At 45.1% G+C, this 26,652-nt stretch overlaps 1 protein-coding gene across 2 annotated transcripts in view; it reads left to right on the forward strand.

Annotated features, from left to right (window-relative positions):
- The window catches only part of DDX31 (DEAD-box helicase 31), a 66,587-nt gene that overhangs the window by 16,994 nt on the left and 22,941 nt on the right, over positions 1-26,652 (forward strand). For both annotated transcript variants that reach the window (XM_054007957.1, XM_054007958.1), the window contains 5 exons: positions 683-859; positions 3,833-3,892; positions 11,454-11,504; positions 14,003-14,142; positions 22,495-22,576. In XM_054007957.1, coding sequence (XP_053863932.1) covers positions 683-859; positions 3,833-3,892; positions 11,454-11,504; positions 14,003-14,142; positions 22,495-22,576 — 510 coding nt within the window. The remainder of the gene's footprint in view (positions 1-682; positions 860-3,832; positions 3,893-11,453; positions 11,505-14,002; positions 14,143-22,494; positions 22,577-26,652) is intronic.

The following is a 26,652-nucleotide window of genomic DNA, read 5'->3' on the forward strand; positions in this document are numbered from 1 at the left end:
CTCCTTCCTTGGGCAAAACTTCCATTGAATCCAAGTTGTGTGTGTGTGTGTGTGTTTTCAAGGGATCTGGGATTGGGGGCCAGCTATATATATATATATAGATAGATAGATACACACACACACACACTCTCTCTCTCTCTCTCTCTCTCTCTCTCTCTTTTTCCCCTCCCCCCCCCCATTTGGAAACACGAATACCTAAATTGCATTGTGTTCTGATGATGATCAGACTTGGGCTCAATCTAACCTCCTCTGGTCAGGAGTTGTGGAACTAGGGGCCTTCCACTGAGAAATCCCTTCTTTCAGCTCCCAAAGATCCCAGCCTAGGCTCTGTCAGCTGTAGTGTACCTGTGGCATACCGCTGTCTCAGAGAGGGGCATTGCCTGGTCCGAGGCCATCAGTGGTCATGTGTATTATATCTCAGACTTGGATCTGTATTCAGAAGTGAATTAGGAGCCAGAGGAGTGTGCAGGGTGCCAACGTGGAGTGTTCTCCTCTGTCTTCCTAGGTCAGTAGGGAGGCTCCTGTGTGGGATGTGAACTTTTGTTTTTAGCAGCCAGTTTATGTGCCAACATTTTTAATTTGTCCGTTTTCGGATGTATTAGTAATTGAGGTCATTTGGTGATCAGAGAATCGTCAGAGGCTTATAAACATGGCCGTGCACGTGTTCTTGTTCTCCCTGCAGTTTGAAAAACGCCACAAGATGATCGTTTTTTTCTCCAGCTGTGAGCAAGTGGAGTTCCACTACAAGCTCCTCCTGAAAGTCCTGCTGGGAGGTCAAGAGGCTGAAGAACCTGAACGTTTGCCACTCCCATCTTCCCACTTAAAGTTCCTGCGACTACACGGCAACATGGAACAGGAGGTGAGCACCGCTGAAGAGTGTATTAAAAGTGGAATGGGCTGAGGACGGTCCTCATTTGCCCCGCACCCTAATCTCCTACCCCACAGGAAAAGTGTTTTCACATCCTCTGTTTTGTTCCACAACCACCTTCCAATTACTTGACTGGGGTAAAACTGGTACATCATAATAATACCAATACCTCAGTCTTATATCGCCCCTTTGATCAGTGGCTCTCAAAGCACTTTACAAAGGAGGTCAGTATCATCATCCCCTCTGGTACATGATGCTAGGACTGGAAAGTTGTCACTCACTGTGCTGTTGAATCTATGCAGCTGCGCTGCTAGACATGTTATGGGTTCTTTATACCCAAGGGATCACATGGTGTGAACAGAATACTGGTGAAGGGGTCTACAGATGCTGTCTTGCAGCAGAAACTTCCTCTTCCTTCTCCTCCTTTTCTGATTGCAGCCCTGGTCAGCCCTCTTAAGTGTGGCAACATGGTCCAGCAGGTAGGGCACAGGCATGGGAGTCCGGAGACTTGGCTTCTATACCGGACTCTGCCAATGATCCATTGTGTGACTTTGGGTGAGTCGTTTCACCTTGTGGGGGCTTCGGTTTCCCCACGCATTGATACGAACAGTGATCCACACCTGCGAAGCGCTACAGAAAAGCTGTGCTGTTGTTTCAGCGTGCTGATGCAGTCACACAGTGTTTCCCAGTGGACAAACTTAAACCGTTGCCCCTTCGTGTGCCTACGGTTTTAGCTTTCTGAGGTAGGCAGGAAAGTGCTTTGACTAACAAAGGAAATAATCTTATAAATAACGTTTATTATAAATAACGTTTAGGACTCGGTCAGCCAGTGTATCGACTAACAAGTTGTTGGCCCCATTATTATGGAGCTGAGCAGACTGGCTTTGGCTGCAAAGAACAGTCCCGTGGGAGAGAGTTGTCTGGCAGGGGATTGTATTACAACAACTCAAAAAAAGATCACCTAACAAAAGCAACTGGTGTGTTGGTGGTGGACGTGCAGGGCCTGGCTGACCAGCTGATTAGAATGGGATTTGATCCAGAAGGACGCGAGAGGCCAGGAGAAGCGTGTCAGTTTCTGCTGTGAATGTTCATTCTCTCTTAGTAGGAGAGTGAAACGTGTGAGCCATTATCTTTGAAAAGTCAGCAACCCTCTTCCCTGCCCCTCTCCCAGGGGGAGAGCCACTGCCCTGAGTAGCATGGCAGAGATGGCAAATGAACAGTGCTCATTTGATGAGGCAAGAGGTGAAGAGCCATTGTTTTTCTCACTCATTCCCATCCTGCCAAGACCAGGAACATGTGCTTCACTGTCCTGCAGTCTGGCCTTCCCTCAGCCTGCCCGCCTGAGAGTGAGCAGGCCTGGTCTGGTCCGACTCTACCCCGACCAGCTGTTAAGGCAACAGAACACCACTAAGTAGCTGGCATCAAGGGAAGGGTTTTGCCTTTTTAGTACCCAGTGTGTAATTAGTGCTTGATGTCTTCAAATTAAGAGCATTAATGGAGCTAAATTGTGGATCCCATATGGTACTGCTGAGCACGGCTGCTGTCGGTGTCAACAAGATGCAACGTGTTCTTTTATTTCGTTTTTGTTGGGAGAAGGTTGGGCATGTCAGAGAGGCCCAGGATTCTATTGTCCTTCCTCAGAACAGAATGATATGTCCAGCCGGGGGGCAAACGGGTAAAGATTCCATAGACGTCTCTTTCATTTAGCCCTCTGCTAGAAATAGACCTATATTCCTCGGGATCAGAGTTGGAGCAAGGCTTGGAGCGTGGGGGCAGTTTTACCTTGGGGGGAAAAAACTGCTGGCAATAGATACCAAAGAGAAGTGTGATATTCTTGAGGCTAGAGACAGCCTGAGCTAGAGAAATGGAAAGAGTGAGATCTAAGACATCTCAGGAAAGTAGATTGGGACGTGTTGACTGACTTCCCTCAGCTGAGAGGCGAGGTGGCGGAGACCAGGTGGTACATTAAATTAAAGCATTAGCCATTTGCCTCTGGAGACCTGGGTTCAAGGATTGCCTCACGTGGGTTTGATGGGGTGATGTAAGTCAAAGTCCCTGTTTATTTCACAAGAAAATACAGTGTGATTGGATGCAATAAACAGCCTCAGTTCAGGAAAGGCCCATGGCTGGAATAACAAAAGATTCTGCAGGTAGACCCTCAGGTGAATTGGTAGAGCTGTGTCAGGTCTGGGCAGAGCTGTGTGAGGTGATGTCAGATGAGCCCATGTTCCAAGCTCTGTTAGGGTGAGAGACGTCTCCGGTGAGAATTCAGTTTATATGGCCCAGGACTTGGTGACAAGGCTAAGCTGCTTCCCCACATGCAAGCCTCTTCCTGGGGATGCTGATGGGGGAATGGCAGGGAGGGTCTCGCTTTAGAGTGGGTTTGAGAAAATGTTTCATTCAGCGCAGCAGTTGATGATTCTAATACTTAAACCCCCCAAGAGGGGAGTGCTGCATGGATTGGGGGAGGGGAAAGCAGTGATTTTTTTTTCCACTGTCACAGTGCTTTAACCCAACTTGACCACTAGGGGGAACCTCATAGACTCTCCCAGGCAGAGTTATTTCTAAGCCAGCAACTAGACCTGCCTCCCTCTAGTCCAATGTAAACTACTGTTTCCTTCTTTGGTGGGTCCTTTCCCCACATCACCCCCCTGCGACTTCACAAGCCCTTGGGATGTTGGCCATCTTGAGTTGGGCGTATGCATTTGGGCCAGCACCAGACGTTGCACTTTCCTTGATGGTGTGATAGTCTTTACTGTGTGGAGTGACACCACTATTGCCATAGATTTTTTCACTTCCAAATCTCCTAAGGTGTGGTGGGATGGAGCCGTAGAATTCCACCCACTTCTTGAAGCTGGACAGAAATGATGGAAGATGAAGAGGGTTCAAACATAAACTGTTAAATTTTCTTTATTTGCTTTACAACAGAGTATAAACATGTGCTGTGTTTCTTTTATCCTCTAGGAAAGGACAGCAGTGTTCCAGGAGTTCTTACAATGCAAGACAGGCATCTTACTTTGCACTGTAGGTAACGTAAAATGTAACATGCAAAAGACTATATGGGTCTTGATCTGGGAGGCAGTATTGTCTACTGGTTAGAGCGGATGACTGGGTGATAGGAGACTTTGATCTAATCCCGACTCTCTAGGGGAAAGTCATTTATCTGCTGTATGCTGAAGTTTCCCTCGCTTGTAGAATAGGAACTCTACCGCTCTTCGTAAATTACTTTATGATCCTTGCATGGAAGGCACCATATGTAAAGTGTCTGTATACCTGCATGTCTTGGAAAATGTGTCTGTGTGTGGCAGCTTGCCGACGTGTGCAGTAAACGAAAAGCTGTCCTGACTTGATGACTATTCCAAGGTTAAAGACACAAACATGCAGGGATTAAAGGGAAGACCAACCAGAGGACTACTTCATCATAAATGTGTTTTGCTTTGTTGCTGTCCATGGCTTGCCCTTCAAGCTTCCTTCAGGGGTGGGGAGGGAAATTGCCATGCTCTACTGAAGTTTGCAGGCACCCTTGTGTAGATGTGGCACCTTCCACTTCTAGCTTCTGACCCGTCGGTGCCACAGCTAGCCTGCTGCAATGGTGCAGAAGGCTGCACGATTTGCTCTCTAATAGTGGCAGCTGTTGATCTGAAAACGTGTGAATCTTGGTGATTTCGACACACGGCAAACTTGTAAATTACAGTGATCAGGAGTAATTAGAGCTGAGAAACCCTCTCCAGCTCTGAAATTACTCTCGTTACTGTGACACATTGTTCTTAAAGGAAAAAGGTGGCAGGTTTGGGGGGTGATGTAGTTTATTGTATGGTATGTAAAAGCCATAGTTTGCACTGGGATTACTAAGCCTGCATAGAGGAGCCTTTGACTCAGCGTGTTGCTTCTCCCAGATTGTGACAACTGCAAAATGTGCCCATCTGATGCTAGTCCACGCCCCACTTCCGTTTGCTGCTTGACCTTGATCAAGTCACAGTGCCTCGGTTTCCCCCAACAGTATCGAGAGACTATTTATCTACCCCGACATGAGGAGGGCTGTAAATCTTATTAATTCACTGATGTTTGTAAAATACTTTGAAAGTAATACCAGGTAATGCTAAATACTATATAACTGTTATTTACTAGAATCTGTGCTCATGCTATATATTAAAAGCATTTTCAGGGAAGTAGCTCATTACAAGCCAACCGCAATTTAGAAAGCAGCATGCAAGGCTGTGTGAAGGTTCGATGGGTAGTAAATGTAGGTTTGCTAACAACATATTGCTCCATTTTTCTGCAGAAGTGCAGATGGAACATAAACACGTTGTCTTTTCTGTGTGGCATATGTTCAAAGTTATCGAGTCTGTAGTTTTGGTCCCTCCATCCCCCATCAGTGCACACATTCAGATCTGCTTTAAGTGGCTGGATGAAGTGCAAGGGCAGTGAGCAGCAAAATCCACCCACAGAATTGAGGGAGCATTATAATGAGCATGGTGCAGCTGTGCAAATGCACCTCATTGCTGAATTTCGATACATTCCCACCTCTTCTGAGCCGGTCACATGGCACAAAGGGCTGGTTTGAAAATTCCTTTTCACTTGGAACTTTGATCCAGGTTTGGAACCCAGAATCCACAGAAATGAAAGGCTGGTGGCTTAACACTCTTCCTCCTGCTAATCATTGTGCCATGGTTTTAACTGGGTGATTCTCAACATCTAAGACCTGCAGTGCATACCAAATGCTGTACCGCATCACGCGAGGGCACAGCAGTTGGTGGTGGGTGAAGCTTTCTGCTTCCTTAAAACAGCCTGTTGCTTTCTAGTTATGTGCCGCGATCATCTTTAGCACAAATCTAGGCAAAGGCAGTTGGAGAACTAGCCTGTTTTTAAACAGGAGTGGTTCCTAGGTTTGTGCCCTGCTTTGTTCCTTTGTCTCAAGCCATAACTAGGCGGCTGCAGGAGTATGTCTCTGGGCTGGTGATCTTTAGTTAAGTACGTTTATACTCCGCATGGACCCTTTATAAACAGCTGGGAAGTTGGTGTTGGTTCCTTGGGCTCACAGGATCCAGCTGCAGTGGGGCTGGGTGGGAAGTGAGAGAACGGGAAGTTTCAGTTACCTTCTTCCCAGGTAGAAGTAGAGAGCAGAGACTGAGCCTTGGACAAAGAGAAGGAGATGAATCAATTTGCTGGGTACCTCAATTTGCCGGGGACCTGCTCCTGGAAGAGACAATTCCAACAGGAAGCTGGACTGGGAGAGGAGACGCAGTCTACGACAACCTCCTTTACAAGATACTCGGCGCTTGGGTGCAGGGTGGGGACAGACGGGAAGATAAATAAGAAGAAGGGGAACAGACAGAAAGATACTTGTGGGACTCTGGAGACCTGGATTCTGTTCCCTCTTCTACTACAGCCGTCCTCTGCAATCCTGAGGATGTCACAGAGGGCTTGTCTGTATGAACATTTAGTTTGTGGCAAGCCGGGGTATAAATCTACCCTACACTAGCCTGCTGAGCACTAACTGTCCACGTGGACCCTGCTGGTGCACCCTAACGGTTCCCTAGTGCGCTTTACCTACCCCGCCATGAAATGGAAGTTGGTTAAAGCACACGAAGGAACTTTTAGTGTTTAGCTGCAGGATCCACATGGATCCTTAGCATGTGCGGACTAGTGCAGGGTCAAGTCACACCCCAGCTTATCACAAAAGAAGTGTTTGCACAGACAAGCCCTTCCTCTCTCTGTGTGCCTCACTGCCCTGTCTGGAAGATGTGGGCCATATAAATACCTTAGGGAAAGAGAGACACTTAGCACTATTCCTGAACTGCAGGTGCCACCTAACACAGACGTCCCCGGGGCAGCCAGGAAATGTGCCTTCCTCCTGCCCACTAGTTCACTGCTCTATCTGACAGCCGGTGCCTTCTATACAGTTGTCATTCCCTGACTAGCAATGAAAATGTTTCACGTAGGGGAGTTCCCAGCCCCTTTACTACAAAGCCCTCTACGTGCTTTGTACCCAGAAGGTGCCAGGTCTTGCTCACTAAACCCAGGCTTCTGTTACTTAACAAAGAGACGTGGGGGGAAAAAAAATCCCTCTTCTTTCTTATTTCTCTGTGACTCTGGCATCTCTCTCACTCATCTTTCCACGGTGGCAGTCCCTGTGATGCTTTGTTTCTTTTATTATTTATATAATATAATTTTTTTTTTTTTTTTGCCATGCAAAGTAGTCTGGCAAACAAAGAATAGAGAGGCTGTGACTCTCCAAGGGTTTCCTGCAGTTAAAGTTCTGCGCAGCTTCCTTTGGGATGTGCCTTTTAAACAAGTTCATCTCTTCCAGGGAGAGAGGAAAGATCATTTGGAGATTGTTTGCTGTTTATTCAGTCATGCTAACTCATCTTGCCAGTTTTCTGGCGGCCCCAGCCAAGAGCTTTCGCCTCTGACAGCTTCTGTGCTCTCTCCTTCCTCCTCTGATTACGCAGCCCAATCTGTCACCCTGCCGGTGGGGGTCTCTACCCTGCTGATGGCTTTCCACACTCGGCAGTAATGACTTTTGGCAGGCCGGGTAGGCAGGATAGCTCCTTCCCCAGCTCGGAGAGCTGTTAGGCCCTCTCTCCCTGTTAGCTAAAGCACTTTGTGAGGTTCTTTGGTAAATAAATGAGTCATTTTAATCCAACTGACAGCCTGGCACCTGAGCAAGCTGCCTTCCATCTGTACTTCTAGGCCTCATGTAGGCAACCAATTGTCAAGCCCAGGGTCTTCAAGACCTCGCCATTGAGTGTCTTTCAAAAGCGACTTTAGTGATTTCTTTCACCGTCATTAGGTTGCACAAGAGCGACCAAGTGAACCGAGGCCCAAGCAAAAGTTTCATGTCCATCTGTAATGTTTTGTGGCAATTCACCTTGTTTAGCTTCCTCAGTCACTTCCCCGACCCCTCATCCTGCCACAGGCAACTAACACAATCTGGTGACAAGAATCGGTGAGAGCAGAAATTCCACCAATTTCAATGGTTCCCCAGGCTGGATACGTCCTGATGCCATGCCCTTCCGCGGCTTCCCGTCTAGCTGCAGATGGGATCAGATGAAACACGTGTATATGGCTTCTGCGTTTTTTTTCTTATTGCTCTATTGCTGTTCCTTTCACATCATTCCTGTAAAATAGCCTCCATGTTCCTCCCACTGCCGGCTGGAAGGCCCATCGCTGTTGAGAGCTGTGGAGGCAGTGCACTCAGGCACCAGGTGGGAGGAGGAGCTCCTGGCTTGGGCCAGCAGGGATCCCTACAGCTGATTAAGGAGTGGTGTTGATAGGCTGCAAAGAGCATTTTCTCGCTTGTGTCATGTGCCTTGGAAAAACTAAGGGGAGCATTAAATGGAAGATCCTCTGGACTTCCTCAGGGATGCAGAATAGTATTTTCTCACCTCTAATCCCTGGGTCTCTATCGTTTCCACTAAAGATGTGAAATTAAGAGCCAGATTTTCAGCCCCAACCTCTGTTTTTGTGGGAGCAGTTCTTGTGCCAACAAATAACTGTGGTCTCCTTTTTGCACTCACTGATTTGCAGGCCTGGCTCTTCGTAGCTAAGTGATAGCTACCTGGTTGTGTTTCAGAACAGCTGGGTAGAGATGGAATTATTGATATTTGCACCAGCAATTTCTTTGGGGCTCAAAAGCATAGGGACAGTTACTTGTGGGCACAAAACTCCACTTGCAGAAATGGAGGCCATGTGCAAATCTGGCCCTAATTGTACTAGAGATGATATTAGCATGTTCATTACTGACCTGCATTGTACTGTGCCTGGTGTGCTCCAACTCATTGAGTTTGGCAGCGTATCTAGTTATAAAGTGGACCAGGGCGAGTCAGCGCTCATTCTCATATATCTGTTGAGTGTGGTAAATCTCACTTCTATTAACTGGGTCTTAAGAATGGAATCGAATAGCTGGGCGGAACTGAAGGAGTTGGTCAAATCAAATTTAAACCTCATTGACTTCACTGATGCCAGGATGGGCTGGTCTACACTTGGGAGGGGGATCGATCTGAGATAAACAACTTCAGCTACGCGAATAGAGTAGCTGAAGTCGAAGTATCTTAGATCAAATTACCTGGGGTCCACGTGGCGCGGGATCGATGGCCGCGGCTCCCCCGTCGACTGTGCTACCACCGCTCGCTCTGGTGGAGTTCCGGAGTCGACGGGGAGCGCGTTCGGGGATCGATATATTGCGTATTAACGAGACACGATATGTCGATCCCCGCTAGATCGATTACTACCCGCCGATCCGGCGGGTAGTGAAGACGTACCCAATGTAACCTCTGGAGCATTGAGAACAGCTAAATGTGACCATCTAGTTTAGTTAGTGCTTGTAAAATGGATCTTTATCCCCACCGTTCTGTAGCTCTGTCTGGTACCTTCCCAGTGGAGATTGCCAAAGAATATTTTATGAAGGTTTATGAAGTAAGAATCTCATCGCATATGGGGTGTCCTAGCAGCAGAAGGCGAGTAGGCTGAGAGTTCTACCTCCTAACTGTACTGTGCTGCTTTCACGTTACACCGTTTATAGGAATAGGATCCACAAGAGAGCCCCGTGGGCTGATATTGAGGAATCTTTGAAGGTTTGCGGAGCTTTCCAATTACCAGTAAATCACATGACCTAGTTTTAAAAGGCTAGTATAATCCTCAAGAGAAAAATGTTAGTAATTAGCAAACTAAACTGAATCCTGCTGCTGATACCGAGAAGGCGGCATGGCCTAATGAACTGAGCGGGAGGCTGGGAGCCTGGAACTCCTGTTAAATTCTAATCCCGGCTCCTACCCCGACTCTCCGTTAGGACAAGAATTAACCTCTTCATTTTTCTCTCTGCTTTCCCAAGTGTACAAGGGGGATAATGCTATTTACAGCAGTGGTTCTCAACCTGGGGCTTGTCAGAGGAACAGGGGGTATTGGCCTCTCTGATCGTCCATACTGCTGCAAAATTGATTTCTCCTTATTTATTTGCTTCAATGTTCTTATGTGACGTTTTGCACCTCTGCTCATCTGACTGTAGGAGTGAGCCGTTTCATAATGAGCGCTTCAGAACGAAAGGATGTGTTGACTTCTAAGGGTGTGTCTACACTGCAGTTAGACAGCCGCGGCTGGCCTGTGCCAGCTGACGTGGGCTAAGGGGCTGTTTAATTGCAGTGTAGATGTCGGGGGTCAGGCTGGAACCCAGACTCTATGGCCCTGCAAGGTGGGAGCATCCCAGAGCTCAGGCTGCAGCCCCAAGCCCAAACTACATCATAATTAAACAGCCCCTGAGCCCGAGCCCCATGAGCCTGCGTCTGCTGGCACAGGCCAGCCGCAGGTGTCTACATGTCCTAAGTGGGCTCTGTGCAAAGTGGCTCCTGTTTGACTTCACTTGGAGCCACAGTGTAACCTGGCTGGCGTTCATGGGAAGGCCTTTGCAGCTGTAACTTCGGCTCCCTAGTCTTTCACGTGCGTGGGAGTTGCATGAAAACACTTCAGTGGGCGGCTGACACATTTTTAGCACATTAGGCTCCTGCTTACATTCTTAATGTGTTCTATTTTGCAACGAGCTGAAAGATACATGTGTTCCAAAACATTTCCCAGCAGAGTCAAATCTGCATACCTCCACTGTACTGAGTGGGGCGATTGCTAAATCCAAGGAATGTGTAAGGATGATACTGATGCTGCAGAAAATCAGGGATGGGGATTTTGAAGCTATTTTGGAGGGCAATATTGAAAGCTTAAGACCTGTTTGAAGAGGTTTGTTTGTAATCTGCACTGGCTGTGGGTATGTCAAAGGACCTCACTCAAAAGTCCTTCTGTAAGTTGGTGGGCCAGTTCACTAGACAGTGCTTCATATAACTCTCCCAGCCGTGGCAGGATTTCAGACCCTTCTCTTCAGGGTTGAGTTTTATTGCTCCAAATCAAAACCCGTTTGGTGTAAATCAAATGGCAAGATCAGGTCCCACCCGCTCCCTGCAAGTCTTGGTCTCTACTGAAGTGCTTGTTGACCTTTTAAATAAGAAGCAGGTGCTTGGAAAGTAAACTCGGGCAAGTCGGTTTCCACTCCTAGGCTCTCATGCACTAACACAAGCTGCAGCATCCAGATTGCAAACATTGCATTGGAAGGCTTAAATTCAAACAGTAACATTGTTTTCACAGGGCTACATACTACTACCCAATGTGACTAAGGGTGGCAGTATCTTACTGTCTGAGCACTTCCATTTTCTTCAGTGGCACAAATCAAGAAGCAAGACATCACCAGCATGAGGGTGGCAGAATCTCTCCCATAGAATTTAAAGGGTCAAAGACTCAGCTAGCATAAATCAGCGTAACTCCATTGAAATGGGTATATTTACATCTGTTCGGGTCTGGCCCAAAATAATGAAAATATTTCTGGTTTTGTAAAAACCCTTTTTCGACTTTTGTGTTTGTTTAACTCAGAAACATTGTTTAAATGGAGACGGATAGAAAGTTTAAAAACCAAAATATGTAAAACTCCCATAGCCTTAAACTCTGCATCTCCCCAAATATGGATCATTCTGAGTATCTATGATGTATCTGCCTTTATTTTTTAAACTGTTTTTAAAAATTTTATTTTTTTAAATTACTTTTAAAGGATGTCGCAGCACGAGGATTAGACCTGCCTCAGGTCACATGGATTGTTCAGGTAGGTTTCCATGTGTGCGCGTGTAAATAAATATTATACCCTCATGTTCAGACAAGTGAAACCTTGTATTGATACTCTTATACCTGGATACAATCCCGGAAAGCCGGGGGTTCATGCGAGGTCGAGTCCTACAGACTCTGTGTAAGTGCCGTAGTCCACAGATGCAGTAGTTCCCACAGGATCGGGGCCCAAGCTTCCTTCTGGGTCACTGGATTTCCAGGTACCCTCTTGTTCCACAGCAGGATTTGCCCTTCTTTTCAGAGGGAGCTGGATCGAGCCAAGGTTGTAAGTTCAAGGACTGAGGGAGAGAGGAGTGTATGTGAAATACTGTTTTTAACTTTAAAATAATTGTAAGTTTTACATGTTGACTTTGAAAAATACAAGGAGAAATATTGAACCCAAGATTTTCACGTACTAAGGGTCCATCTCCATTGCAGCTGGGGGGTGTAATTTGTGCACGCTCTAGCTTTGGTCGAGCCAGCATGTTAAAATTAGCAATGTGGCTGTGACAGCAGCTCAAACTAGCTGCCCAAGTATAATCCTGTCCAAGATCCTAGGTACGTACCTGGGCAGCTGGCCTAAAGTGCTGCCACCTCCCAGCAGCAGTGTAGATGGACCCTAAGTAACACTTGGGTAATAGCATGGTGTCTTCACCAACAAAAAGGCTTTTTAATTTCTAGCACGTTGTGGCGGGGCAATGACTCACTGGCGCAGCGCCTCCTGCTGGTTGTCCAGGGAATTCGCTCTTTTCCCGCTCCAGAGTGCCCACTGCAGGCCGGATGATGTCTTGCCTGCCGCTGGCCCCCGTGTCCCTCCAGGACCCTGGTGCCCTTTGCCCAGGAGTTCTGCCCACCTCAGCAACCCACAGTCTCTGGGCCTCCCCTCCCAAGGGAACCCCCTACCCTCTATCCCCACCTTGCCTCAGTGGCTACTGTCAGTCTCCATCGAGCCCCCGCTCACTGGGGCAGACTGCAGTCTATAAACCACTCATCATCAGCAAGGGGGATTGGACTAGCTGCCTCTGCCTATTCCTGAGCCACCCCTCTGCAGCCCTAGTACCCGTTTTGTGGGCCCTTAACTCGGCCTGCAGCCTGGGGCTTTTCTAGGCTGGAGCTCCCCAGCTCCTTCTGCCCTTCCCCAGCACTGCTCCACCCTAGGTCCCCTCCTCAGCTTCCCAGGCAGCCAGGTCCTTCTCTCTCTAGGGAGCTAGAGCGAGTGTCTCTGTCAGTCTCTGGCGCTCAGCCCTCTTATAGGGCCAGCTGTGGCCTGACTGGGGTGTAGCCCCACCTGTGGCTGCTCCCCCCCAATCAGCCTAGCATTTCTCCGCCACAGCCCTCTCCAGGGCTGCTTTAACCTCCTCAGGGCAGGAGCAGGGTGTCCACCCCGCTACACACACCCCTCAATGTAATTAGTCTGATTTTAATTTTAGCTTAAAAAAAAAAAAAAAAAAAAAAAAGATAGCCGGTCAGCGGAGGATGGGGGCAAAGTCTTTAGTTTGCAGGCCCAATTTATTTATCCAAAGATATAGTTGCCAATGCTTGAACACAGTGCAAATTATCTAAGGCCTAGGGTGACTTCTGCTTGTCCAGAAGGCGAAAGCTCCGATGTCCTGAGAGCAGTGTCCCTGAGCACTGACCTGCAGGGAGCAATTAGATTGCTCACAGCATCTTATTCACACCTCTAGCCAGTGGAGATTTTGCCAAAGGGCGCAGGTATAAACACTAAAATGGGCTTTGGTCGTTGGGTTTTTTCCAGGTAAACACAGAGGGCTTACTTCTAAGCAGTATCTCTGTGTGATGTTTTCCAAGAAGGTTGGGGGGAGGAAGTGTCCCACTTTATAGGACCAGATCCTGCAAATTTAATGCCTGTTGAAGTAAATGGGTGTCATTGGTTTATTACTGGGCGCTTAATCAAAATGTTAATAGTGTTTGATGGGTAGAGCTGGAAAGACAATTGGTCTGTATCCCTCACCTACCTCCAACATAAAGAGCTGTGCACCGGTACTTTGCTTGTGGTTGTTTTCTGCCGAGTAACTAGCACTGATTCACTTTAAATAAACCAGAGCAATTTAGCCTGACTTTGAATTTGAATCCTTCTCCTTTCTCCTGGCAGCTTTCCTCTCAAATGTACCGCAGGCAGCTTATTGCTCTGTGTGGGCAATCTTGTTTAAAAAAAAAAAGGCAAACAGATTACTGACAAGCCTGTGTAGAAATAAAATGTAAAAAGCGAAGAGAGACATTGAGACGGGGAAACTGTCCTATTATCTGAAACTTGGCCAATGTGTCACATTCTCATGTCAAAACCCTGCTATGGCTGATGAGGCTGGGTTGAGTGATGGTTCCAGGGATCAGTCCGATGGGTTCTTTATAAACAGCCCCTTTCTAAGGAAGGCAAGGCCCCCAGATCCTTTCTAGGTTAATAGACGAGGTGCCTTGTTTATAATTAACACACTGTGTTCTGTTAATTCCTCCTTTTCTCTCTCCTGTTTCCTTTTGAAGTATAACGCTCCGGCTTCGCCTGCAGAATACGTCCACCGAATTGGGAGGACGGCTCGGATTGGCTGTCACGGGAACAGCTTGCTCGTCCTGACTCCTTCGGAGGCAGAATATGTCAACTCGCTGGCTTCTCACAAGATTAAGTGAGTCAGAAACCTGAACAAAAGTTTCAGCTCATCTCAGCTAATTAACCTTCCATGGCACTTGCAGAGGGACTGGGTCTTGTACGGGTTTTAATAAGAGTTATTAATTCTTGTGCTTCAGGACTAGCCACAGAATGGCAAAAAGAGAGAACTAACACCTATAAAATCATCAGTATGACACATTTACTGTGGGGGGGATGGCAAGGAAGGGATCTGTTGTGCACAATTGTTACCTTTAAAGCGGTGCATTCAGACCTTGCCTACTGGAGGTCACAAGTCAAGTGAGCATCTCTAATGGCTACTGAACACTTGCCCATGTTGTCAGAGTTCATGCAGAGATCCAGGACTGGCATAACTGGGGAGTTAGAGGTCACAGTTGAGAGAGAGTTGACCAAGCTGTGCCATATGTTTAGGCCCAGGACTGCAATAGTAGAGACTGTTGCAAGTCCTATTTACGAGAGTCTGGTAGAACTGTACAGGGCCCCGGCACTGGCATGACATGAGTGTTGCAGGCGCAGAGTGAGGTGTATTTGCAAAGCCCGGGGAGGAGGCTTCAGCAGCACTTGCCAGCTCTGGCTAGTCAAAGAATGTGGGAGTAGGGCTGAGGAAGGCCAGACAGGATGCCCAGAGCCTACATATGGATGGCTGTTCGGCAGTCTGCATGAAATGCGGCCTTAGTTCTCAATGGACAAGCATCCACATCATAAAACCCACCACCCTGTTAGTCCCTCTCTCAGCTCCCTCCTGAATAAAACCAAGGATGAACGTGTCATGAAGCCCGAATTGCCTTCTGACCCTTAGAGGTGACCCAACATGAGGTCCATAGAGAGGTGGGAGAAGTTTGCACTGCCTCTGCCTGCGTTGTGTATAAATAGGAGTTCTGTGTCTGGGAGCCATCAGTCCTGAAGTTGTTGTGAACACTAAAGTCTTCCTAACAATTTAGGAGGGAAAGAGCCTACCTCTAACCAGGGCTGTGCATCCTAGCGTGAATCCTCCCCATCCTTGCTACTCACTGCTGCTTTGGAGCGCTCTTTACTCTACCACCCTGTCCCAACCGCCTCATCAGCCATTTGGACATTCACGCCTTCCTGTGCTTCTCGTATCAATGTCTCTTGTCGTTCAGAACAACAGCCAAGTCAAATCACTGCAGTGCAGACCCGTAAACGACAATACACAAACGAACTGGCTTTTATTTTGTGGGTGTATAAATAGGGTGGAGCCGCCCAGATTCTAGTTTGGTTTTGAATTCTTGAAATAAACTAACATTGGCAACAAATAGCGGATTCTTCTAGGCGGTGAGCCATTTAGTGGTCTAACAAAGAGCCATCCATCATCCCAGGAAACAATCTATTAAGCAGACACCAGCAAGACATGGAGGTCTAAGCTGACAGATTTTTCTCCCTCTCTCCCCCCCCCCCCCATGTAACAAGTAGCACTGACATTTTAAAGGTGAAATCCCACATTATTGTGAGTTTTTAACTCCAGATGGAAAGTTTATTTTTGTTTCTTTGACGGGAAGGGGTAAAGAGGTAAAACTGCCTGTTTTTATTTTACTTTAATTTTAATTAGCAAAGTTTCATCCTTTGGGGTATTTTTGACACGTTTAAGGAGCAGTGTCTCCTGAGCAGTTATACCAGCTAAGGAGACCTGTTGTTGAGCTAGTCGCGGCTCATTGGGTGTCCTTAGATGTTGCGTGCCTCAGCTTGCCCGGAGGAGTTGTATGTGAATGTATTTTAGCCGTTCTGAAATCAGTACAGCCAAATTACACTGAGTATATTGTCTGATTTTTTCAATGTAATCCTCGTAATAAAACTTGCTTGCCATAAGATTACGGGCCTCTAGAAGAGTGGAGTGTAATTCACCCACAGTTACCTGATCGGAAAAATGTGTGTCTAATTGGGGCAGGCGGGTGGCTTGGCTTGTATGTAGTGGCATATCTTGTTCTCTTCCAAATCATCGTGCCAGTGTATGTGAGGGGGCAACAGACTAGAGAGGAGTGCTGATGAATTACCAGAAAGATTCGGAAAGGCAGCTTGAAGCTCAGGGCAGCAAGTGCCATCCATACAAATTGCCCCCACACTTCATAAACTGAGCATTACGGTGATAATCCTGACAATTTAAATTAGGGTAGAGGGCAAAAGACAGCAGGCGCTGAATTGCCCTGATAACTTTTGTTCCCGGATCTTCTTTGTATCTTTCTATGAAGCCTGCATAAGTTGTTTGGGTTTGTATTTTGTTTCTTTGCTTAGCTTAAAATATGCTTTAAATTAAGTCCTGATGGGTTTATCGATATGTAAAATACTAGGTAAAATGTGTGTTTCTAGGAAGACAAAGCGCAAGACAGGTTGCTGGAGTTTTGTTGTAAATTAACAGAGCTATGCTGATTTATGCCAGCTGAGGATCTGGTCAGGCGGATTTTTTCCTCCCCCAGTGGGCATTGGGTTTAGGTTCAGAACTGTTGACAATCATAAATAATCAGAGCAGCCGCGGCTTGTTCCTGGATGAAAATCTATTTCAGAATTAGGAATGACTACCTTTGAAATCGGAAATCACTCTCAGTTAATTTTCATCTATACCTAAAGTCGTTATTTGACTTCTAAGATCTCAGAGCAGGGTTAGGCTTTGCCAAAACCATTCCATTTTGGCTTTGCTGAGAATGGTAATACCCAGTGGGTTCAGGAGTGCTGTATGGTTTCCTTTGCAACTTTGTTTTCTTGCTGTGCGTAATTTAATGTTACGTTTTCCCTCCCTAGCCAGAAATTCTCTCTCTCCCTGTCATTTCATATGTATTTCCCTCTTCTTTTTAAGGTTAGATTCCACAATGGTCTGCCTCAGCCCTGTTTGTAACTAAAAGCTTTTCCTTCAAAGGAAGGAAGCAAGAAGCAGAAGAAAGTCGGCGAGATATGGATATATATATTTTTTGCTTATGTATCTTTTAGTTCCTTCAAGTGTAATCTAGCGGCGCCTGCTTCGACAGCCATCAGATAATTTCTTTATCTCCTAACGGCTGCCTAACTAATTTATGAAGGAAAGCGTATCCACGTGAAGGCACGAGTCATTCCCCCCCTTACATATCCCCCATTCCCCCTTTGCATGATGCTCCCTGCTGTGAACTGAGTTCGCATATCTATAAGGCTGTGAGCTGGCACCACGCCAGGAGAGAGGAGAAGGGGGTGACATATCTCAGGCAAATCACTGTCAAAGGCTTGACATGTTCATTCATAGCTCTGTCAAAGCAACCTTTGGGGGTATGGGGAGAAATGCCTTTCTCTTGGTTAAGTGGTTGCCATTTATGTTTTAATTTACAGTTATGCTTTTCAAAAACAAACAGAAAAATCCCTCAGTTGTCTTTTTATGCTCCATTTCCCTTCCTTCCATTTCCTCCCTCCCCTTTCCTTTCTCTACCTCTACATTCTCTGTGAAGGAATCTTCTCTGTGCAGTATTTCCTAGCTGCATAAGAGCGGATGCTTGCGTTCCACATAGGCTGGAATCTTGGCCAATGCAGAACCATAACTCACAACCTTTTGGACCGAATCATAACTTCTCTGGACTGGCTCTGCTCCTTCCTTGGCATGTCATGAACTTGATGTTGCAAGAAGTTGTGTTCACTTTGGTTCCTTTAACTGGGTAGGACTGAAACAGCAGAGATGGTGTGGTACTGCAGGTCACGATCAAGGTTCGTAAGCAGAACGGTAGGGGGACGCTTTCCCATGTGCCATGCTTGCATTTAGTAGTGTGATTTAGTGAATAAATTCTGGAGCTGTCAGTATTTACTCTTGGGTTCCGTTCCTGGTTCTGCCATTGATTCCCTGTGTGACCTGGGAAAAGTTATTTAACCTGTCTGTGCCTCTTTTTCCATAGCTGCAAAATAGGTCACTATTGTTCTCCCTGTCTTGCAGGGTATTGTGAGGATCGAGATCAGTTCCTATTGTAAAGTGCTTTGAGATCCTCAGATGCAGGCACTGAAGTGCAGAGTATTATTATTTATCTCTGAATTCACCAAATTTAAGAAAACAAAAATAATACCTTTCAGAATCCTTACATTCCTATGACACCTTTGATCCAGAAAGATTCCTAAACAGTGGTCCAAACTCTGCTCTTCTGTAAACAGGTATAAATCCATAGTAACTCCGTTGACTTTGGTGGAGCAACTTTGGCTTTACATGAAAATAAACACCTCTTGTGACACTTGGCTATGACACCAGATTGTCTCCTTTATTGCAAAAGGCTCCGTGGGATTTTTAATGATCACAAACAGGCAGGGCATTGGTTTTACACGTAACCAGGAAGAGATGTTGAAGTTTCCCTTTTTTGACTGTGATCCCAGAAAGGAAAGAAAATAAAGTCTTAGGGCTGGCATTGAAAATGGCCGCTGAGGCTATGTCAGACTTGGTGAGTGAGCTTATCCAACAGGGAGTCTGTGTCCAATCAGCCCTAAGCCAAGTAACATTGCAGTCAGTTGTAATGATTGCAAGATCTAGTGGGAAAGTGGAATAACTTGGCTGGGAAATGGATGCTGCAAGCTAGTAAAACAAAGTCCTTTACAGTGTTTTGTTTTGGGGGATGGTGAGGCATGGAAAAATCCTGCTGATCCCACTCTTTTCCCCTAGCCTCTCAGTCCTTTGTTGCTGTCACCATCTTTCTGGATGAGAATAGACTGATCCTAGGAGCTCCTTAATCACATGAAAAGCATCATCGTTGAGTGACAATGAGGCTGCTTGGTACCTGCAGCAGGGCTATATAGGCTGCCTTTATAGAATCATTGAAATGTAGGACTGGAAGGAACCTTGAGAGGTCATCTAGTCCAGTCCCCTGCATTCAAGGCTGCACTAAGTATTAACTAGACCATCCCTGACAGATGTTTGTCCAACCTGCTCTGAAAAATCTCCAACAATGGAAATTCCACAACCTCCCTAGGTAATTTATTCCAGTGCTTAACCACCCTGATGGTTAGGAAGTTTTTCCTAATGTCCAGCCTAAACTGCCCTTGCTGCAATTTAAACCCACTGATTCTTGTCCTATCCTCAGAGGCTAAGGAGAACAGTTTTTCTCCCTCCTCCTTGTAACAACCTTTTATGTACTTGAAAACTGTTATCATGACCCCTCTAAGTCTTCTCTTCTCCAGACTAAACACACCCATTTTTTCAATCTTCCCTCATACGTCATGTTTTCCCTTTAATCATTTTTGTTGCTCTTCTCTGGACTTGCTCCAATCAGTCCACATCTTTCCTGAAATATGGCGCTCAGAACTGGACACAATACTCCAGTTGAGGCCTAATCAGCACGGAGTAGAGCAGAAGAATTATTTCTCATGTATTTCTTACGACACTCCTGCTAATACATCCCAGAATGATATTTGCTTTTTTTTATGACAGTGTTACACTGTTGACTCATATTTAGATTGTGATCCACTCTGACCCCCAGACCTCTTTCCACAGTACTCCTTCCTAGACAGTCATTTCCCATTTTGTATGTGTGCAACTGATTATTCCTTCCTAAGTGGAGTACTTTGGATTTGTCCTTATTGAATTTCATCCTATTTACTTCAGACCATTTCTCCAGTTTGTCCAGATCCTTTTGAATTTTAATCCTGTCCTCCAAAGCACTTGCAACTCCTCCCACCTTGGTCTCGTCTGCAAACTTCATAAGTGTACTCTCTATGCCATTATCTAAACAATTGATGAAGATATTGAACAGAACCGGACCTAGAACTGATCCCTGCAAGACCCCACTCAATATGTCCTTCCAGCTTGACTGTGAACCACTGATAACTACTCTCTGGGAACGGTTTTCCAACCAGTTATGCACCCACCCAATAGTAGCTCCATGTAAATTGTATCTAGGTTGACTTGCCTGCCTGGAAGTAAACTTTGTGTGTTCCAGTGGAGACTTGGATGCACTCCATGCCTTGTTGAGCTGCGGAATGATACGATGGGTCTGTGTGTTGACCCGGAGTCTTCCACATGGCAGCATTAAGCAAAAGCACTTGGCCAAAAAATTCTGTTTGTTACATTTAGAATGCTGTGATTTAAAAATAAGGGCCTCTCTATGCTTTCACACAGGCACAGAGTTTGCTAAGGTAGAAAAATGTGGACAAGCAACCGCATAATGTGCCAGGAAAAAAAAGTATATTTGGCCCTCAAATTTTCACAGAACGTTGGTTTAATTCTTAATACAGTACTGTTCATACAGCCAAATATTGGTCGTATTGAAGCCAATGGCAAACTTTCCATTGGCACATGATATGACCTATGAATGCTTATACCTGCTTTTCACCATTTGTTTTTCAACACAATATTTTTTTTGGGGAGGGAGGGGAGGGATTGTTAACATGTGGGAGAAAACCTTTCCTATGCTAGAGTCAAAAACACTCGGCCCATGAGGGCTGAATGACTTGGAAGAAAGCATAAAATCATCACTGATAAAGTTTGCAGATGACACAAAAATTGGCAGTGGTAAATAATGAAGAGGACAGGCCACTGATACAGAGCAGTAAGGATCACTAAATAAACTGGGTGCCAGCAGAGAATATGCATTTTAATGCGGCTAAATGTATACATCTAGGAACAAAGAATATCGGCCGTACTTACGGGATGGGGGCTCTGCCCTGGGAAGCAGTGATTCTGAAAAGGATTTGGGGGTTGTTTTGGATAGTCAGCCGAACATGAGATTCCAGTCTGACTCTGTGGCCAAAAGAGCTAATGCAATTCTGGGATATATAAAGACGGGAATTGAGCAGGAGAAGAGAGGCTATTTTCCCTCTATATTGGGCATAAATGTGACTGCTGCTGGAATACTGCATCCAATTCTGGTGTCCACAATTCAAGAAGGATGTTGATAAATTGGAGAGGGTTCAGAGAAGAGCCATGAGAATGATTAAAGATGTAGACATTAGAAAACATGCCTTATAGTCATAGACTCAAAGAGAAGGTTAAGGGGTGACTTGATTACAGTCTATGAGTATCTACCTGGGGAACAAATATTTAATGATGGGCTCTTCAATACTACATGATCCAACGGCTGAAAGTTGAAGCTAGACAATATCAGACTGGAAATAAGACATAAATGTTTAATGGTGAGAGTAATTCACCATTAGAACAATTTACCAAAGGTATTGGTAGATTCTCCAGCACTGACAGTTTTTAAATCAAGCTGGGATGGTTTTTCTAAAAGATACTCTTTTGGAATTATTTTGCAGAAGGTCTGTGGCCTGTGTTATACAGGGGTCAGACTAGATGATCAGAATGGTCCCTTCTGGCCTTGAATCTGTGAATTTCTCTCTCTCATATATATGCACACACAAGTACACAAACTCAATTCTTTTGCAGGTCACCTTAATGTTTATTAAAGTCCTTTGAGATCGTCCAGGTGTGTTAGAGGTTCATTGTCTTATTAATTATTACTGTAAAACTGACCAGCTCAAAATTACTGAGGATAGGAACCATATGAAAACTTTATCTGGTACTTTTTTCATAATACACTAATATTTCCCATTTACTCTGCTTCTTTTCTCTAGAGCTAAATTAATAATTTTCAGTTAAACCTTAAAATTGGAAGTACTAATTATTGAAGACTTTATGGTAGGTGAGAGCCAAGAATCTTCCAATGGACTACAGTGTTCTTCTTCACTTCCCACCCATGGCTACTGTTCTGTTACATCCTGCACCACTGAAATATGTGTTAGTTTTGCCCTTCAGTTTAATGGGAGCAAGATTATGGGTGAAATCGTGGCCTTCTTGAAATCAATATAAAAGACTCCCATTGACTTCAGTAGGACAAAGATTTCACTCCAGGTCTTCAGACATCTCCCGGGTTCCGTGTCAGTTATGGTGATGTAAATTGTGGCTGAAGTGAGACTCGTTGGAAGTGAGAAGCACTAAGAAAACATATAGGGCATCATGTCAGAGCCTGGATTCTCAGGCTGAAATGTTAGGCATTGGTTCCCTCTGCCCCGCTTTGCCATTCTGTGGGGTTTTGGGGATCACTGGTTATGTCTGATCCCCTTGGTGAGGAAGCGAGTCAGCTTCTGTAGGCTATGTCTCCACTACACAGCTTTTAGTGACAGGGCTGTGTGGCCACAACCATGCCCCTAAAAGTCGCACAGTGTAGCTGCAGTTTGTTGGCTCCCCTGCCGACAAAAGATGTCTACTCCCAGCGAGCAGCACTGTTCACACTGGCACTTGTCGCGGCAAAACTTTTGTCTTTTGAGGGGTGGTGGGGGTAACACCTCTGAAAGACAAAAGTTTTGTCGTTCAATTGCCAGTGTAGACATAGCCATAGAGAAAGCTGTGCATCGTCTTTGGGAAAAGAGGAGCCATTACTATTTTTTGTTTCCTTTTCTGCTGCGTCAGTGTCTTCGAAATGAAGATGGAGGATATTCTGTCCAGCCTGATGAAAGACGATCGTTTCCAGGGGCGCCGGTGGGGAACCAAGGTGAGCAAATGTTCGATTCGGAATTGCTTAAATTTACGTTTCCTAACCAAGCGTGACAAATAAGCCTTTCCTTGGCTCTGTTTCTTCAAGACAAGGTATTAGCAAACCTATGACCTGGGCAGTGCAAAATGACAGTTGAACCTTGCTATTCCACACTTCCCTAATCTATGTTCCTTGAAAGTTTTGCTCCAAAAGGTCCCTTTACAATGCTCAGCAAAGATTTCACAGCAGGCCGTGCTGTAGTGAGGGCTTTTATGGCAAAGAAACTGCATTGCTTTTTTTACAAACCGACTGCAGTCCATTAGCTAGCAGATTCTGAAATATTTTAAGTGATTACAAACTACACAACAGTCCTCCAAGTAAATAAACATTTTTGTGATGCATTCTCCAGGGTTTTTTAATTTTCACCTTTGTTTGCTTAGGGCCTGCTCCAAAGCCCATTGCCGCAGATGGGAGTCTTTCCACTGACATTGGTGGGCTCTGGATAAGCTCCTTCCTTGCTAATTCACCGAATGCAGACTGCAATGGATCTCTCTGTCATTAGAGCAAATTGGAGAGTACTGCTGTTTAAGGGCCCAGATAGAATGTGCGTGAAAGTCAAGCATTATCCAGGTTTTTTTTTTCCACTCGCTCATTATTTTGCCAGTTCGCTCGTTTCCTTGCACCAGCCCACAGTCTTCAACTTGTGCACTGTCTTCCAGTTTCCTACTGACGGCAACTGTGGGTGTTCCCGTGCCTTTGAAAAATAGTCATCCTTCTGTTATGCCATACATCATCTTCCATGGAGATCTGTGGACCATCTGACATTTCTATTCAAAACCATGTATTTCTGGCCCTTTCCTCAATATACAGTATATACGGGGGTTTTTTATTTTCTGTTGTATGTTGACTGGAACAAATCCTTATTGTTCAGGAGTGTGGTCTGTAAAGTAGTCTAACAAATACATAGTTTAATAAGCGTGTGTGTTAGGATAAAGGATTCGTGGGTGTGAGTTTGGGATTGCTGCATTCTCTAAAAATGACCTAGTGTACCTTTTCTATGCATAAAAATGTCACTACTTTGAAGTCCAGTATCCCTGGAAGCAGGGGCATGCCCCTCCCCCCAGTAATCGGCAGGGCACAGAACTCCTCTGGCCCCAGGTTTGTGGGGGGAGCTGACAGCTCCTCCAGCCCTGGGACCACAGCAGGGGCACAGAATGCGCCGCTCCAAAAGTGCTCATATTTTATTCCTGTGCATGCTCCTGCCTGGAAGTAAGCTTTGTGTGTACCCTTGGAGACTTGGAATCCCCTTTTAAGGATTACAAAACTCCAATTTCTAGCCCTGCTGGTTCTAAAGATATCCCACTTAAAATCTGGCACTGGCCCAGGGCAGAATATAACCCATCTTGGGCCAGTGTAATTGTGTTGGCTGGGAAGAGAAAATATTTCTCTGGAAGGTTTTGGTTTGGTTTTTCAATTGCAGCTCTTTTGAAGCTTATGACAATCAGGCCCATGGTGCATTGAATTGAGAACCCAACGACTGAGGGTTCTCAAATCAGTGGCCACTTTTGAAAACATTGGCCTTAACAAACTCTTTGTGCCTCATTTTCCCCATCTGTAGAATAAGGCTAACCCCTAACCACACCAAAATAAACCAATATTTGGAAACCAGTTAGTATTTCCATTCATTACTTGTGGTAGCGTCTAGAGAACCCATTATGCTAGGTGCGGTACGTATAACAAAAAGATGATCTCTTTCCCAAGGAGCTTGCCAATCTAAAGTTGAACTCCTGGCCCCATTTAATACAATGGGAAGTTTGCCATTGAATTCAGTGGAGCTGGGATTCACCCTAGTTGTGGGAAATTGGTGGTGCTGCCTGACACAGGTTTAAAAGACAGTGACCAAGAGAAGAAATATCTTGTTACGGGAATGTCCTGAAAAATTGAATAGGGATTAAACCAATATAGTTCTGTGGACATTAAATAGGATTCTATAGACATTACTCTTCAAAAGCCTATAAAATGTAATAGAAGATGCAATCCTTTCTATGGCAGCCTGTAGCCTTCTATATCAGGGATCTAATTCTCTCTCAAATTCTATAGGGTGATTTCTAAAAGGTCTATGGAAGGTTATCATCCCCTACTAAATGCTATAGGACTTTTCCATAGAGCCAGTACAGTGAACGAGGAACACAATAGACTGTGTGTGGAACAGACCGCGATTGCAACTTTTAATTTCCGCTTGTTATGAAGGATCTAACCTAACCCAGTCATGGCTTTGCAACTTGCAAGTTACAGAGTTCTCTTTACCTTATCAGCTCTCCACACATGGAGTCACGTATATGTGATACTCATGCACATAGAGTCCCCATTACAATGCTTTTCGTCTCTCACCGCCTTGACTGAAGTCTATTATAAATACCCCTTTGGAACACACATTTTTGGGCTCCTGTGAGCAACTGGGGAGTGAGCTGAAGTGCCTGTAAAATGTATATTTTATATTTAGACACATAAAATATATATGTGGCTACATCTGGGTGAGTGACTGTTCACCCACCTACAAAGAGAATACATTTGATCTTTCAACTTTTACGGGGGGAGGGATAGAAAAAAATACCTTGGTGAGTTCTAGGGACTGTGCAAGAGGGTCAGAATCAGCCAAGCAAAAAAAAAGTTATTAAAACAACATCCTTCATTTTGTTTTCAAGTATCACAGAAGCAGGACGTATTATGACCTCCCCCTTCTTTTTTAACCATAAAAAAATCCCTCCTGTTCTAGTTTGTATGAACCGTTTTCCTTAATGAACTTGGAGATTTCCAGTATCCTTCCCAAAAAAAACCCGTCTTAATAGACAAACGTTTCTCTCTTATGAAATAGAGAATCTCTTGTTTTTTTTAGCATGGTTGCTTTTTTTCTGTGATGTCATGAAATGCGCAAATAAAATTAGTTGCTCTTTGTGTATATTATTATTTATTAATTATGTTTATTATAGCAGTGCCTATGGACCAACCAAGAATGTGGCCCCATTGTGCAAGACACTGTACAAACACAGAGTAATAGAAGCTTTCGTAAATGAGGCGGAGTGTGTAACATAGTACATACATAAACGCAACACACAGTTTAGCATCCATGAGTTACAAAGGTTAGTTCCACTAACTGAGGCAGTAAATATATCTAGAAGGAGAAACAGCCAAGCAAACCAATACGTTATCTTTTGGGCCTTGGCAGAAGGGCCTCAGGTGTATTGTCTCTCTGACTTGAACAGGGATACTCTCAGGAATGAGATTTACTCGGGTGTGTAAAGGATGCAGACTTGCTTGTAGCTGCCAATCTCCTTGTTTTATCTGTCCACAGCCTCAGACAGTGGTGTACGGTGGGTTTATTTTTTTACACTGCTCGACTCTGAGTCAGTTTTAAATTTAGAATTTTTTTTTTTATTATTTTTTTTTAAGACCAACCTCCCTGGAAGGCAGGAATCAAAACCCAGATTTCTTCATGCCCATTAGGGGGCAACTTTAAAATGAAATCTTTCTGGCGGGGTTGAGGGGATAGAAGAGAAGGAAGGAGAGGAGGGGGGAAGCTGTTTTCTAAGAACGTTATGTTTTCTTCCATTTCCTTTTTTTGATTTATTTTTCTTGGGCTGACCTCACACTTTGGAAATTATGCACCTAGTTTTTATCCCTCGTTTTAGTCTTACTCCCCCCCCCCCCCTTCCACCAGCAAGAAGAGATGCCTCATTTTGAAGCCTAAAGGGGGAAATAAGAAAAGTCCTTTGTAATATATTGCCATATTATCACTAAATCCCCTGACAGTTGTGACACAGAAGCAAGTCACCTGTCACTTAAGCTTGAGGTCTCTTTAATTTTCTCCTGGAATTCGCACCAGGCTGTCTTTAATTTGAGGCCTTTATTGGAATTCTGAAACCTTTCTGCCTCCCCAGTGCTCAGATCTATTCTGAGTGCTGTTACAGAATGTATACAATAACCAACAGAGGGATTCGGAGAGGGCTGAAGCACTGTTTATTTAACACTCTGGAGGGATTTTCGTGCTTATTCGGTCCTGGCTACCCGGCTTTCAATATCGCTTTGACAACTGT

The sequence above is a fragment of the Malaclemys terrapin genome, chromosome 17 (assembly GCF_027887155.1).
Source record: "Malaclemys terrapin pileata isolate rMalTer1 chromosome 17, rMalTer1.hap1, whole genome shotgun sequence".
NCBI classification, from domain to species: Eukaryota; Metazoa; Chordata; order Testudines; family Emydidae; genus Malaclemys; species Malaclemys terrapin.